Below are 14,966 nucleotides of genomic sequence, written 5' to 3'. Positions count from 1 at the left end.
TGCTTACAACTTCCAAGCGATTAAAACTGTCAGAAAAAAATCAGAACCTCTTTCTGTGTCTCATAAGGATCCATCTGATTTGACCTTCTCTCTCCATACAACTTCACCAAACTCTGCCCTTCCAAGCTCCACCCTCGTTAGCTTGGCTGCAGCCAGGCTGAAATCCTGTAGGTACTTCAGACACAAGCTCTTGGCCGTGCCTCAGGGCACTGCTGTTGGCCCCTCATCCCATCTCTCTGGGCAAAGTGTTCTCATCCTTTCGATCACAGTTAAAATATCAGTTTCCAGAGAAAACTTCCTTGAGTATTCTAAGTAAAAGAGATCGTCCTCCTCACCCTATGATTATCTACCAGCACGCCCTTATTGCTTCCTTCAGGGCACTTAGTGTGACTTCTGCGTATTACTTTGTGGACTTGTTTATTGTCTGCCTCAGTCTTGGGAGGGATAGTCACAGTTGTATTCTGGGCACACAGCATCTGGTACTGTATTCTACAATTTTTTTTTAAACAATCTTTTCCCTCAAAGTTAAGATATAAAATTGCACTGGGATTTTATTTCTATGAGCAGAGATTTCCTAGAGCACGAATGATCTGAAACCTTTGCTCTGGTCACACTGTGTTTTCTGAACATCTCTACTTATTTCAATGTATTTTTGGCTTTGCCTGTCTTATATTTAGGTGCACATTAAGTGATACAAACTAAAGAAACAACAGCTTTACAATTCAAAATCAAGGATCTGCTCTGACACATATTTTAAAGGCGTATTGGTTCTGAGATGGGGCCCAGGCTTCAGCCTTTTTGATAAGATTTCTAAGTGATTCTGATTTACAACAAAGTTTGAGAAGGCCTGCTTGAGTGTGAACATAGTTCTGTTATATGTCTGCCTGTATCTGCTAAATTTCATCAGATCTAACCCTTTGTTTAATCCATGCTTACGTACCTTACATCCTTAGGAACTTTCTGACCTGGGTATTTAATGAGTATATAATACCTTTACTATTCCAGCTCCTTTTACCTCTTATTCTGCTCTATATGAGGCTTTGTTCTTTTAAGCCACTATGATGCTGACATCCTGGGTTTAAAATTTAATTAGGAATAAGGAATATAAGGTAAAATTTATGCAGTTATCTATCGTGAAGAGTCTGAGAGTCAGATAACTGAACATGCAATATTTATAGTAGTAGTTTTAAAATAAAACTAATCATAAAAAAGCAAGTTTCAAAATTATTATTTTTAATTTGTTACCTTGCAAATATAGACTTTGGTTATGAGCAATTGTTAGTTTCCAAATTTGTCGCTATTTTTTTTCTTACTCTGTGGGCTTATATATTGCTTTTAATTGCTAATGTATTTTTTTAAATGACATTATTGTCCTTGAGAGGTAAATTTTACATGCATGCAAAAATTTAGGAATTTTGAGATAACTCGATTCATAATATGCAACCTACAATTCCATTCACTCCTTATCTTAACTAGTTTCTTTTTTTTCCTCCTTTTAACATTTTATGTCATGGGCATATACAGAAAAATATACAGTACTTCATAGTCAGAACGAATCTGCTATATTAAGATTATCTTGTGCCAGGTACATCTTCCAATCATACCTATCAATGTTTTGATTCCCTTCTTTTATAAACAGCCAATGTGGCACTAGGAAGAATTACCTGTAACATTTCAGACACTTAATTGTTGCTTAAATATACGTGAAAGTACAAATTTCTAAGCGCTTTATTTAGACTGTATTTTCTCTCATTTAAATGTGAAATAGACACGTTTTACTTGATAATCTTTCAGAACTTTGCTTATTTTGGAAAATGTGTGTGAATATTTTGTTAAAATTTATGTTTTACACACAAAGTATATCCCCCATACTCCTGAAAATAAACCGTCTCTACCAAATAGGCCAGATATGAGCTAACAAAGGAGTACACCTAAAATAGGCAAAAATGTAGCTGTTTTATTTATTAGTGGTCTAGGTGACCTAAGACCCTTTGAAGACAACATGTCAAGGCTCACCCTCTTTCTATTTACATTGAAAAATGTCAAGGTTAGTGATATTGTTGCCTATTTTAAGAAATTATAGTAATCTTGATTCAGATTCATCAGCCATTAATGATATCCATGTTTTGCCTGAGATTAATGTCACTCTTTAATGTAGAGGGAAAATAAGGAGTGTACCCTCTTTATCTCACGTTTGCTTTAGGGAAGTGAGGATCTTCCCCAGTCACCTCCCTCCCCCGTGTCCTAACATTTTCCAGAAGAGAGAGAATCTACAAGGCTCAGTGAAGAGAAATTCATTTAAAAAATAACAATTCTACATCTTTCACGTAAACACATTTAACGTACTCAACCTTAACCGTATTTGAGAGTTCCATCAGCTACTCAATTAGTAGTTTTAGATAGCCTGCAGTGCTGAACAATAAACTCTTCTGATACAACTAAAATGGCTTTTATTTCCCTTCTGTGCTGTAATTCACATTTTGATGGGCTTTTGATGTTCCTAGATATCCGTGGAATACAGGAATTTTTGGACAAAGTGTCTCAGCAGGGGATGGATGTTGCACTTCAGAAGGTAGAAAACAACATCAATAAAATGATCACCACCCTCTTTGATACCATGAGAATAGAGGAATTGAATCGCTATCGAGACACTCTTAGGCGAGCCATCCTTGTTATGAATCCAGCCACAGCCAAATCCTTCATTACTGAGGTAAGTTTAAATTGTTGTGGGCTGGGAATAGGGTGTACAAATTAAATGCTTTGGAATAGACCCCACCGAGGAGATGAAAATTAAGAGCAGTGTGAGGGAATTAACTACACAGCTCTCATTAGCACTAATTGAGGTAGCACCGTGATTTTTGCTCATCACATTTACCCCGTACTGTCCAGTTAATTGCCAAGAATGCTTTGTTTTTATATATATATTTAGGCTCATAGCCAGGATGATTTTAAGAAACCTTCTGGGGATTTAAAAGTGCTGTTTACCTGATTGGATGTAACAGGTTGTCTAACTAATACTTAAAGTTTTTATGCAAGTTAAAGTTTTGCTTCTGAGAAGAGATTGCCTTGAATCAGGCTATTGTTGCCTAAACATGATTACTTTTACAAAAACATATAGCAGACTTACTTCTGCTCTGTGAACTCTGTACCAAACCAAATAATTAAAACTGTCTGAAACTCTGCAAACTGATGACCTCTGTACATTTTATGATGCTGGATCCTCAAAATTTTAACTGTATCTGTTCATTTGGCTAGAAGCTCTGAAACTTTTTTCAAAATACAATTAAGACTTTCTAATGATCGGTATAACATCTCTATATTCTAAAAATCTTTGCTATTGCCTTACAAAATATTATTGTCAAGTCATTTTTTGCCTTACTTCAAATTTTTAAATTTTATATAGTGCTAGAACATTACATGCTTTCACATGGCGTTTACTACTAGTTTAAAAAAATTTGATGACTTTATTTGATTAGTACATTTTTCTTCATTTCTCCATTATGCTTTCTTTAGCTCCCAAAGTGCTATTATAAAGCCTCCAAATTAGGAAAGTGTTAGAAGTTCTTTACACTATAATATAATTAGTATTAGGGAACTTGAAACAGGATATAAATTACTAAAAAAAATAAAATTTTTGGAAAATATCAACATTTTTTAATCAAAAAATTTGTTACAAAGTTTAAGGACAAAATATAGAACTTTGACCTTTCTAAGTCTAGCAAATGACTCAGAGGGTCTCATTGAACGCTGGGTTTTTCTTTCAATGGAAAAAATATTTCCAATTTTACAAAAGTTTGCTCTTTCCTTTAAGAAACATAAAATCTACTGTAAGATTGAAGGTAAATACACAAAGACATGATATGATTTGGAATATTCAAATTGTAATAAATAAGGCTGAAGTGTCTATTGTTGGTTTTGGTTGGAGAGATCAGAGAAGGCTTCATTGAGAAGGCACATTTGAATCAGACCTAGCATATCATGTGCAGGAAATTCACGAAAGAGAAGTGGTATTTAACAGACAAATACAAGCCATGTCACCCACTTTCTGGTCATGTGAAGCTAACAAATTACTTGACATTTTTGAGTCTCTGTTTTTTCACCAGTAAAATGGAAATGATTATTGATTTCAATTTATTATATTTGTAATGCTGATTAATGAGATATAATAAACCTTAAAGAGATGGTGGGGTGGGAGTTGGCGCCTAGTAGATGCTTAAGAAATGGTGACTTACATCACTTTTTCTAGCACAAAGTACATACCTGACACACAGCAGATGCTACGGCCCCCTATCCTTGCTACTGAACTTTGATACTTGTAATAATCTACAGCTTCCATCTTTGTTCCCAAACACATACATCTATGTTTGTGATTTTCCTAAGAGATTTATCTCCCTTTCTTTACCTAGCCACCATTTTCCCCTACTCAGTTTGTCTTTCACAATGACTGATTTTATGTCTCTATAACTTATGGACAAAGTTCATCTTACAGTATCAAGCAGTGAATAGAAATGACAGAAAAAAAAAATGTGAACCCACCCCCTTCCCCATCCTAAGCTGGCTGTCCTCTTCTCTGACCTGTGTAGTGGTTCCTGTTGCTCAATTAGCTGTTCTCAAACACTTCCCAGCTTCCTTCTGCTTTCCCATGAGTTCTAGGAACATTTCTCCATGTAGCAAATAGGCTGACCCCTTAAGTACTAGAACCAGTTCATCAAAAGGCAGGCAGCACCAGAGGTCTGGAGACACAAAGAGTAGTTCCTGACTTAGAGGATCAGTTAGTCTAGTGGAGGAAGCAGGCATGTAATTACACAATAAAATGTGAAAGGAAAATACTCTAATAGTAGTAGGTAAATGGTGCTCTGGAGTCCCATAGGAGGACTGACTAATTCTTCAGGGAGTTTGACTGGGCTCAGAAAAAGTTTCACAGAGAATTTGCTTTAGCAGAATCATGCAAAATGAACAAGAATGCATTAGGCAGACAATGATGGACAAAAATTCAGTGTGTGTGTGTGTGTGTGTGTGTGAGTGGGTGGGTGATAAAGAGAGAGAGAGGGATGGACAGGGTTTAAAAAACCAAATACAACCAAGGGTTTTATAATGTAAAACAAGAGTCCCTTGGCCCACCCATATCTCCTTCAAGTTATTCTTCTGAGAAATAATTACTTATTTTAATGTTTAAAATATAATCAGTATTTACTTTCAGAATACTCTCCACATTCACCTGGTTCAAGATTTAAAAGGTTCAAAAGGACCTTTTATATACACTCTTTACTCTTTTGTATGCAAATAGTGGTCTGCTAGGTATAAGTTCTGAGCCTGGATTTTTGCTATTTAATAACAGCTAGGAGCTCATTCCATTGAGATATATGAAGTGTTCCTTGTAATCTTAATCGTTATATATTACTCCATTGATATATACAGCTACTATGTACTTTCAATTTTTGTATTTTGATTTACTCTGCTAATTTATTATTAGTTGATTTATTATTTTGTCTCCTACCTATTTGCTTTCTGATATGGTAAATGAAGATTTAGTTCATTTGCTTTACCAATACCCTCACCTCCTCTCAGTATAACACAATTTAAAATAACTCTAAATAACATAGCTACACCTTTACTCCTATTCTGTCTACTACAGTGAGTATAGTGTCCCTAAAGCGTCTTTACCTACTCTTCTACTCTGCTGCCCCTCAACTTCCACGATTCACAGCTTTACTTTTATATTGGGCATATTAGAAACATATTTTCTACTCTGTAACTGTAAATAATCTTTCATGCCTTGGCTAAAAGTTGATTCTGTAGGATGGAAATCTATAAAGTGATTACTATATTTTTATCACTATGAATATTTTTCACCGCACAACAAAGTAGTAGGATATGATTTTGTTGAGGTTTTTTTCTCACTCAGCTTCAAATATTTTGAGTTATTACTTTTCTTACGATTTTCTTTATTTTATCTTTGTTGGCTACATAAATTCCAAATCCCTGTCTTTAGTGAAAATCTTCAAAATCCTGTTTCCTGCCTGGAGCCTTCCCTCTCAGAGCACTTGCTTTCCTGTCCTATTTCTGGTACTTTCTTCATCACTCATTTGGGCCAGATCCATGAATTTCTGAAGTCTGTATCTTCCAGTTTTTTAGTATCCTATTTTTGCTGGAGAATATCCTCAGGTAACTTCCTAAGGAAGGATATGTGGGAGGTAGAATTGTTTTATTTATGAAATTATTTTTATTTATGAAGATACATTTACTCTGACTTCATTCTTCATAAGTTGGCTAATTATAAATCCCTAGGTTGAAAAATCAATTACCTTAAACATCAGTAGTATTCATTTATCTGACATTCAGTTAACTGATGAGAAATCCAACTGATGTCTGATCTTTATTTACTTGAAGGTGGTTTGTTGTTTGCACCTTGAATCCTTTTGGGAAATTTACCTTTAATGTTTTAAAATTTCATGATTATGTGTCTGAGTTACTATCCATTTCACTTCATGTTGGTAAGCCTTTTCTTCTTTTAACATAATCTTTAATTTTTCAAAAGTTACTACTTAGAATTTTTAAGTTCTCTTATTTCCTCAAATAATCTCTATATATTCTAAGGTAAATTTTTCCCTGTTTTATCTTGATATTTTTCACATTGCAGTTGTTTTCAAGTGTCTCATAATCCTTGGTTGACAATCATATTTAGGAATGCATCAATATGCTGACTGAAAGCTGTGCATATAAAGAAGGGATTTTGGCTTGCCCAAGAGTTTACATTTAGATTGGGCATATGAGATTCTGTTATTTTACTGGAAGTATGTGTGTCTTTGTGTGGTCTTTGTTCTAGGATGAAGGTGAAGATTCCGGTGAAAGTCAGCATACGTTTCAATACAGTTAATCTTCCGTATTTGCTGATTCTGTATTTGCAAATTCACTACTCACTAAAATTTATTTGTAACTCCAAAGTCAGCATTAGGGATGCTTTCACAGTCACTCACAGAAATTTGCAGAGGTGTGGAAATTCTGAATTGACCAACAGCCCCCATTAACAGTTAAGGACAAAGAAAACCACGTTCTGCATTCTTGTTTCAGCTCTCATATTGTAAACAAGTGTCCTTTCTACAGTCTATTTAGTGTTGTTTTTGCACATTTTATGCCTTTTGTTGGTGATTTCACTATTTAAAATAGCCCCCAAGCATCGTGCTGAAGTGCTGTCCAGTGTTGCTAAGAGTGAGAGGGCTATGATGTGTCTTACTGAAAATATACCTGTGTCACATAAGCCTCATTTGGGCAGGAGTTACAGTGCCATTGGCCATGCGTTCAGTGTTAATGTATCAACATTCTATTGTTTGAATGTTTGTGTCTCTCTAAAATTTATATGTTGAAATCCTGTGCCCAATGTGATGGTAACAGGAGGTGGAGCATTTGGGAGGTACTTAAGTCTTGAGGGTGGGGACCTCATGAATAAGATTAGTGCTACTGTAAATGCTAAAGAGACCCCGCAGATCTCCCTAGCCACTTCCATCATGTAAAAATAGAAGGGAAAGTCCACAACTGGAAGAGGGTCCTCACCCAATCTTGCTGGCACCCTGATCTTGGAATTCCAGCTTCCAGAACTGTGAGAAGTAAGATTTGTAAGCTACCTAATCTGTGGTATTTTGTTATAACAGCTAGAATGGACTAACACAGACAATATAGATAAACTGTCTTTAAATAGAATCATACATAAAACCAGAGGCTTGCAAGACCCAAACCATGTACATTGCCTAGGAGCAGTGGGTCAGTATTTACTATTTAGTGTTCACAGAAATGTCGAGAACATAGCTGTACTCCCAGATTTTTCAGTTTCCCACTTCACTCCTGCCCTCCATTTGGCTTGGCGTTTATAAGCCTCAAAATTGCTAGGACTCTGCAGGGTGCAGTCCTCTGCTCAGCTGCTGCCTCTTATGATGATACCTAGTCCTGGCTCCTCCTGTAATGCTTCATCAGATAGCACTATTTCTTCTGCTTTTCTTTTTTCAGTAATTTATTTAAAAACATTTTCTGATGGCTTCTGTCCCTTTTTCCTCCTGGGTCTTGTTTTATATATCTATTCAATCCCTTATCTTTTATTGGGGTTATGGAGGTGATCCCCTTTGACTTTCTTGAGTTGAAAGTTCCAGAATGGTCTTTCAGATTTTTAGAGATTAACAGAAAGTATTTTAAAGAACCATTGTTACAATTTTTAAGAAATAATATATTGAACCATGACATTTTAGGCTTGGGAAGTACAACTTGTAACATTCTGTTCAAATTCCAAATTTACAGTTGAGAAAATTAAAAGCCTCCTTTAGATCTAATCAACATTATTCTTTAACTTACTCCAGCATCATTTAGCATCTTTGTAGCTGTTGCTGATGACACTCACCATTTGAAACTGGTAAAGTAAGTTGTCAGACAGTTAAAGGGATACCTGATTGTCAAGTCCCAAGAAATACAGAAATGATTTATAGTGGATTATATGATGGATAGAAAGGCAAATAAAGCTAGAAAGAAACTGATGGATTGGGATAATAGGAAAGATAGAGGAACTAAAGTTTATGATGAGGTCAAAGAGACGGGTTCAGTAAGCTCAGAAGAGAGGAAGGGGTGGAAGGCAGAAATTTTGGTCAAAGAGGCAATAGCAGAACTCCCACCTTCACTGCTTCCTATATTTTATAAGTTGGCATGGAAAGTTGTTGAAATCTTCAAGGGAAGTATTAACTTAAAAGTCAAAGAAATTAGTTCTAAAAAAGAAATTGCTCACTTAGCATTGTCTTTTAATTGCTAAGGGGGAGAATGGTCATATCAATTCTGTTTGCATCTTTTTTTTCTGTCCCTGGAGCAATTTTGTGGCATTGAGTTAATTATGCTCCCTTTGAAGTCTTTGAAATTTAATACATTACATGTCTACACTTAGTGCTCCACCTCTCATTCAAGATTTCAAAGGTTTAAGACAAATACTGCAGTTTCGTGCCGCTGAGTAAATCAACCTGCTGTGATATCCGTAGAAAATTGTTATCACAATGTACCTGTAAGTGTCCTTGAAATGAGTATAGTGAGACAGGAGTGCTCACATGATTTGATTTAAATATGGAGTAGGATGATATTTTGAAGAACAATAGTTTTTATATAGGAAAAATGTTCATTAGATGCTATGTAAGTTAAACCCTTTCCAGAAAGAATACATACATTAGAACTTTTTGATCAATACTTTAAGTTGTCAGGTTTGATAAGAAAAATCAATTCCTTGAAAACAGGAGGTTTTATTATGTGTATAGTAAGGAATATATTGCCTATTTGCATTTTTTCAAATTTTCAGAAAGGAACCCTACTGTTACACGAAATCCTTTTATTCTGCAATAAGAAGAGGGCATTATCTTTTATTCCTTAAAGATACTTTATAATATAGTTTTGATTCCATTGTAGTATATTCCAGAGAACTTTGATCCTGTCAAACAACAAAAAGGCAAATTTACTTACTTTAAATACGTAAGCAGCTTGCCAGAAATAAGCCTTTAGGAAGGTTTAGAAAACAAGTGAAGTTGTCTAGTCTCAATGGATATAGAAAGGATTCTAGTCATCAAAAGGGTACTGTGAATATTCCAATTACTGTGATAGTTATTTAACAGCTATTTAAATAACCCAGTTTTTACGAAAAGAGAAATTACTTGTAGACATTATGCAATGTGCAGTTTTTAAGATGAGGCTAGCATAATGTTAGAAAAAGGAACACATGACTATCAGGTTTTCCCAAAATATATTCATTGCATGAAAGTCCCTCTAATAATAATGTGTTCATAGATGATTGCTATGCATTTTTTAAAGTACACTTTTAATTGAAATATAATGTACATGATTATAGTGCATATATTATAACTGTACAACTCAACAAATTTCCACACAAGCAGCATCCAGACCAAGAAACAGAACATTAGCACTTCTAGAGTCCCCTTCCATGCACCATCCAGTTGTAACTCCTTGAAGTTACAGCATTATCTTGACTTCTAACATAGTAAACTAGTTGTGATTCATGTTAAACTGTGTAAGAGTAGAAACATACTGTATATACTCTTTTGTCTTTCTCTTTTGTTCAACATTATGTTTATGATATGTAACTGTGTTGAAATATGTAGGAAAAGTTTATTCATTTTGATTGTTCAAAGTGTTCCATTGCATGAATATGCCACAATTTATATAACTTATATTGATAATTTTTTCCAGTTTTGCTTATTACAAATATCGGTACTATGCATGGTTTTTTGTGTACATATGTATTTTTGTTGAGTGTATACCTAGGAAAGGAATTTCTAGCTTGAGATGTATGCATAAGGTATGTCACTTATTAATGCCAGCTGATACAGCCAGTTTTCCAATATGTTTACATGAACTTGGACTCCCATTGGTAATAAGCAGAAGCATTTCAATTTTCCACTTCCTCACCAACACTTGTTATTTTCCACCTTCTTCATTTTATTTATACTGGTGGGTATGGATTAGATTCAGATTTTATTTTTAATTTACCTTTTCCTGGTGGATGGGTTTTTGTACATTTGGGGTTTTTTTAAGATTTTTATTTACTGAGTGCCTATTCAAGTCATTTTACTTTTATTTCCCTCGTGATTGGTGAGAGTTTTATATATATTAGGGATAAGAGTCTATTGCCAAATGTATTTTAAACACTTTCTCCCATTGTTTACCTTTTCATTTTATAAAGGGTGAATTTTGATAAGTATAAATTTTTATTTGTAATGTAGTCCCTTATTAACTTGCTTTCTTTGTATTAGTGCTTTTTGTCTTTTTTGATAGAAACTTCCTGCTCCACAATCATGAAGACGTACTGTCATGTTTTTTCTAGAAATTTTGTTTTACCATTTACATTTAAATATGAAGTTCATCTGAAATTGATTGTAGAGAGGTTGAGATACATTTATTTTCCATATGGTGTCTTCTCTTCATTTCAACACAAGACCAGTGTACCTGAATGCAAAAGAATATTAGATGTTTCCACCACCAGTAAATAAAAAGGGAATTAATCAGTGTATTTGAAAGTATAGGGCTATTTTAGTCCTGTACAGCATTTTGTGTCTATATCATTTTTTTTCCTGTCGAAGATGAAGCACATGATTTTAGGAGGGAATGAAAGGCTATACTGATGATTTTCATTGGGATAAAAATCTTTCTATGATCTCATGATAACAAAAGTTAATGATGCTGGATTCTATAATAAAAGTTGAAACTCGGAATTTCCAAGGGCTCAATAGTCATGGGTCATAAAGTAGCAGCTAGTGACCATTCACTTAAAAATTCACCTGCTCTGTATGGATGTGATTTGTACAATGACATGGAATTTTAAGAGAAAAAAAGAATTTTAATTTAACTGGAGTTAAAAACAAATCCACCAAATCCTCTAGCAAAGACTGCTTCATTCCTTCCTGAATTTAAGTTTTCTTATGTTATAGTTATCAATTATTACTGAACTACTGTAAATCCAAGTTTTTACTCTAGCTCAGTATTGTATTGAACTTGAAAGGCAGTTCAGTTACTAGCCAGCCCACAGTTTTGCATCCTTTTTTTTTTCCAAATGAGGTCTCAGATTTATTTACTTTCCACTTGACCAAAATCATGCATGACAGGTCTTCCTTCTGTTAATGAGGCCTAAAAGAACATCAGGCTTTTCTTTTCTTTTTTTTTTCATTTTTTTTCCTTTTTTTAATTGAAGGATAGTCGGTTACAATGTGTCAGTTTCTGGTGTACAGCTTAATGTCCCAGTCATGTGTGTGTGTGTGTGTGTGTGTGTGTGTATATATATATGTGCGTGTATATATATGTGTGTGTATATATATATATTTGTTTTCATATTCTTTTTCACTAAAGGTTGTTATAAGATATTGAATGTAGTTCCCTGTGCTATACAGAGGAAATTTGTTTTTTATCTATTTTTATATAAAATGGTTAACATTTGCAATCTCAAACTCCCAAATTATGCTTTTCTTCTTGGAGCTCTATTTAACTCTCAGAAGTATTCCCTGAAGATGGGCACTAAGCAGAGAACTAGGTTCCAATAAGTCCAAGCTTCCAAATTAGACAGATCCAACCCACTGTGACTACTGACTTGGATGCTGATATTGGTAGCAGTTTGCTACTAATTTCTCCTAACAGTCTAAAGATCATTTAACAATTTTTGCCTTTGCAGCATCTAATTTGACAGTTTGCTTCTTTCCTGTTAGGGTTTTGATAAGTCAAGATTTTCATTCTCTTCTATTTATTTAAGCAAATTTAAGCAAGAAAATAACAGAACATAAGTGAAGGTTGTACTCTTATTTGAAATATAAAATCACAATTGCCACAACTTTCAAGGCAAGGGAATTGAAATCCTTCTCTAATCTAGTATTTATTTATTTATTTATTCATTCATTCAGACAATATGTTTGAAGCTATTCTGTGCAAGACAATGGGCAAAGTGTTGCTAGGAATACAGTCATGAAAGATATATGGGTCTAGCCTACAAAGGACAGATAGACTAATAAGGAAAATGTAAACATAAAATGTACAAAAATCATAAAACCACAAGAAAATAAACAGTTAAGTTACTCTTCCCAACTCCCAAAGGGAATTAAAAACAATTGGGGGGTAAGGGGAGGTAACTAGGTTTATTTATTTACCTTTAATGGAGGTACTACGGATTGAACCCAGGACCTCCTGCATGCTAAGCACACTCTCCCATTGAGCTATACCCTCCCCTACTCCCAAAGGGAATTAAAAATAAAGAAAACGAAGTTGCTATCTAAAAACTTAATCAAAGTTTTCAGATAATATATAAGATTATCCAGATCTAGAAGTAAACCCAAATTTTACTAGTTATGGGGTAACTGAGAAGTCTTGGCTACTTTGAGAAATTCTTACCATGACTTCCTATAGTCTTACCAAAGCAAGTCTGGAATGTGAATGAATCCAAGAGTGCTTAAATATATATTGGGTTTTCTCTCCATGAATTTACATAGACAAAACAAAAAGCGATTAGTTAAAATAGGCCTAAAATGATAAATTTGAAGATTAGAATTTGGCAGTGTTTGTCTGTTACTGCCTAGAAAAGAAAGACATCCAACCTGGAAAGCAAGGACATGCCACAGATAAAAGTATTCTCTGTGGTACACCAGGCACAGTTTATCAGGCCTTATCATGGTCTGAGTGAAGTCATTTCAAAATTATGCCCCTCCTTGTTTCTGCTCCCATTCTCAACATCACCTTTTGAAGTTAAGAGAATGATGAGCCCCTGAATGTAAGCACTAGAGAGATATGTTTGCTGCAAAAAAAATAAATTAGCAATGTAATTAATGTGCTTTTTTCTAGTAACTTTGCTTTGTTCATAGATGGCAAATACTCGCTACAAGCACCATTATTTTCCATTCCCAGACCAAAACATAGATTACTACACTCTGGCCTGCTTTTCCTTCCAGGCAGCAAATGGATTTTAGTACTGGAGTCTAAATCTACTTATCAACCTGGGTTAGTGTGAATCAGTCTCCCAGAACTTACTCAATTCCTTAAATACTTACTGATAAAATCAGTATTTTAGATTTGTAGAGGATAAGATTTTAAGGTACAGCCACCCCATGAAGCTTTGTTGAAAAGTTATTAGGTATCCCCCTAAGTTACAGTTCTATTCAGAATTTTTCTTACTATAATACAGATAAATAGAAAGGAAATAAATGGTTTAGGTAGAGAAAACTAAGAAAGTTCATTTGATTTTTCCAGAAAAACCTATTTTTAATAGAATACACACAACTGTAGCATAAGAGGATTAAAAGATTAAACTTATGTGTATCCACCCAACACTAAAATTATATAAGCAATGTGGGTCCATTAATTTCAAATATGAATTACTTTAAATACACATATTACTTGATAAGGCAACATTTAAGTCAGTACCTGAAAGTCATATTCAGGATTTGGCTTTAAGGCAGTATGGTAGAAGGGCATCCTTCCATGAATGAAGAAAAGCATAAATAAAGATACTGAGATGGAAATTTGCAAGGAACTGGATAGGATGGGGACACAGACTAACAGAAGTAGAATTTTAGGATGCAAAGTCAAGAAGTAAGGTTGTACCAGGTTGGTAGATGAAAATCTTTGAAGGTCAAATCTAAAGAAGGGGATAAGCTACAAAGGCAGCATGAACATGGAATTTGGATTGTTTCTGCTTAATTAGCTGTAGAGCCCTGGCCAAGCCACTTAAATTCACTTAGCTTTATTTTCCTCATCCCTAAAATGGAATAATTCCTGGATCACAGAGTTATTTTGAAGGCTATACTTAGTAATATATAAATAATATGTAGAATAATGTTCACACTTAGAAAAATTTTAATAAGTTTTAGTTGTACAATGTTCCAGAACTGTAGAGTAGGGTAAAGAAGAAAATATAAATGATGTTAATAGACTGGGAAACTTATTAGATGTATTTAACGAGGTTGAGATATGGGCAACAGAGATGGATCCTATGTTTTAAGTCTGGGTTTTAGTAACACTAATGCTATGAAATCAGGGACATAAGAAAATGAACATGTTTTGAGATAATATGATAAATAAACTTTTAATCATAAATTTGATGTTATTCTGGAACATCTAGATTGAGGCATGCATGTTATTGGTTGGAAATGAAGGAATGGAACCCAGGAGTCTTAAGCTATTGTGTTTATCAATGAGATGATCGTTGGTGACCTTTGAAAAACCATTTACTACAACAGTGTGAGGGGAAAGACGGTAAGAGGTTATTAGCAAATAATAGAGTAAGAGTAGGCAGCTCGTTCAAGTTTGGAAACAAAAAGGAGGGTTGAATAGTACTGTATCTTAGGCAGAAACCTATTTCAAGGAAGATGTTTTCTAAATAAGAGACATCAGGTGGAAAGAGAGACGCTGAAGATGCAAGATACAGCATCAGAATCAACATAGCATTATTGCAATGAAGT

At 34.4% G+C, this 14,966-nt stretch overlaps 1 protein-coding gene across 1 annotated transcript in view; it reads left to right on the top strand.

Moving 5' to 3' along the window:
• Positions 1-14,966, top strand: part of GRID2 (glutamate ionotropic receptor delta type subunit 2) — a 1,264,409-nt gene that overhangs the window by 684,006 nt on the left and 565,437 nt on the right. Inside the window, exon 4 of the mRNA XM_072940458.1 lies at positions 2,505-2,710. Coding sequence (XP_072796559.1) covers positions 2,505-2,710 — 206 coding nt within the window. The remainder of the gene's footprint in view (positions 1-2,504; positions 2,711-14,966) is intronic.

The sequence above is a fragment of the Vicugna pacos genome, chromosome 2 (genome assembly GCF_048564905.1).
Source record: "Vicugna pacos chromosome 2, VicPac4, whole genome shotgun sequence".
In the NCBI taxonomy this organism is placed as follows: domain Eukaryota; kingdom Metazoa; phylum Chordata; class Mammalia; order Artiodactyla; family Camelidae; genus Vicugna; species Vicugna pacos.
This window is presented reverse-complemented; position numbering and strand designations above follow the sequence as displayed.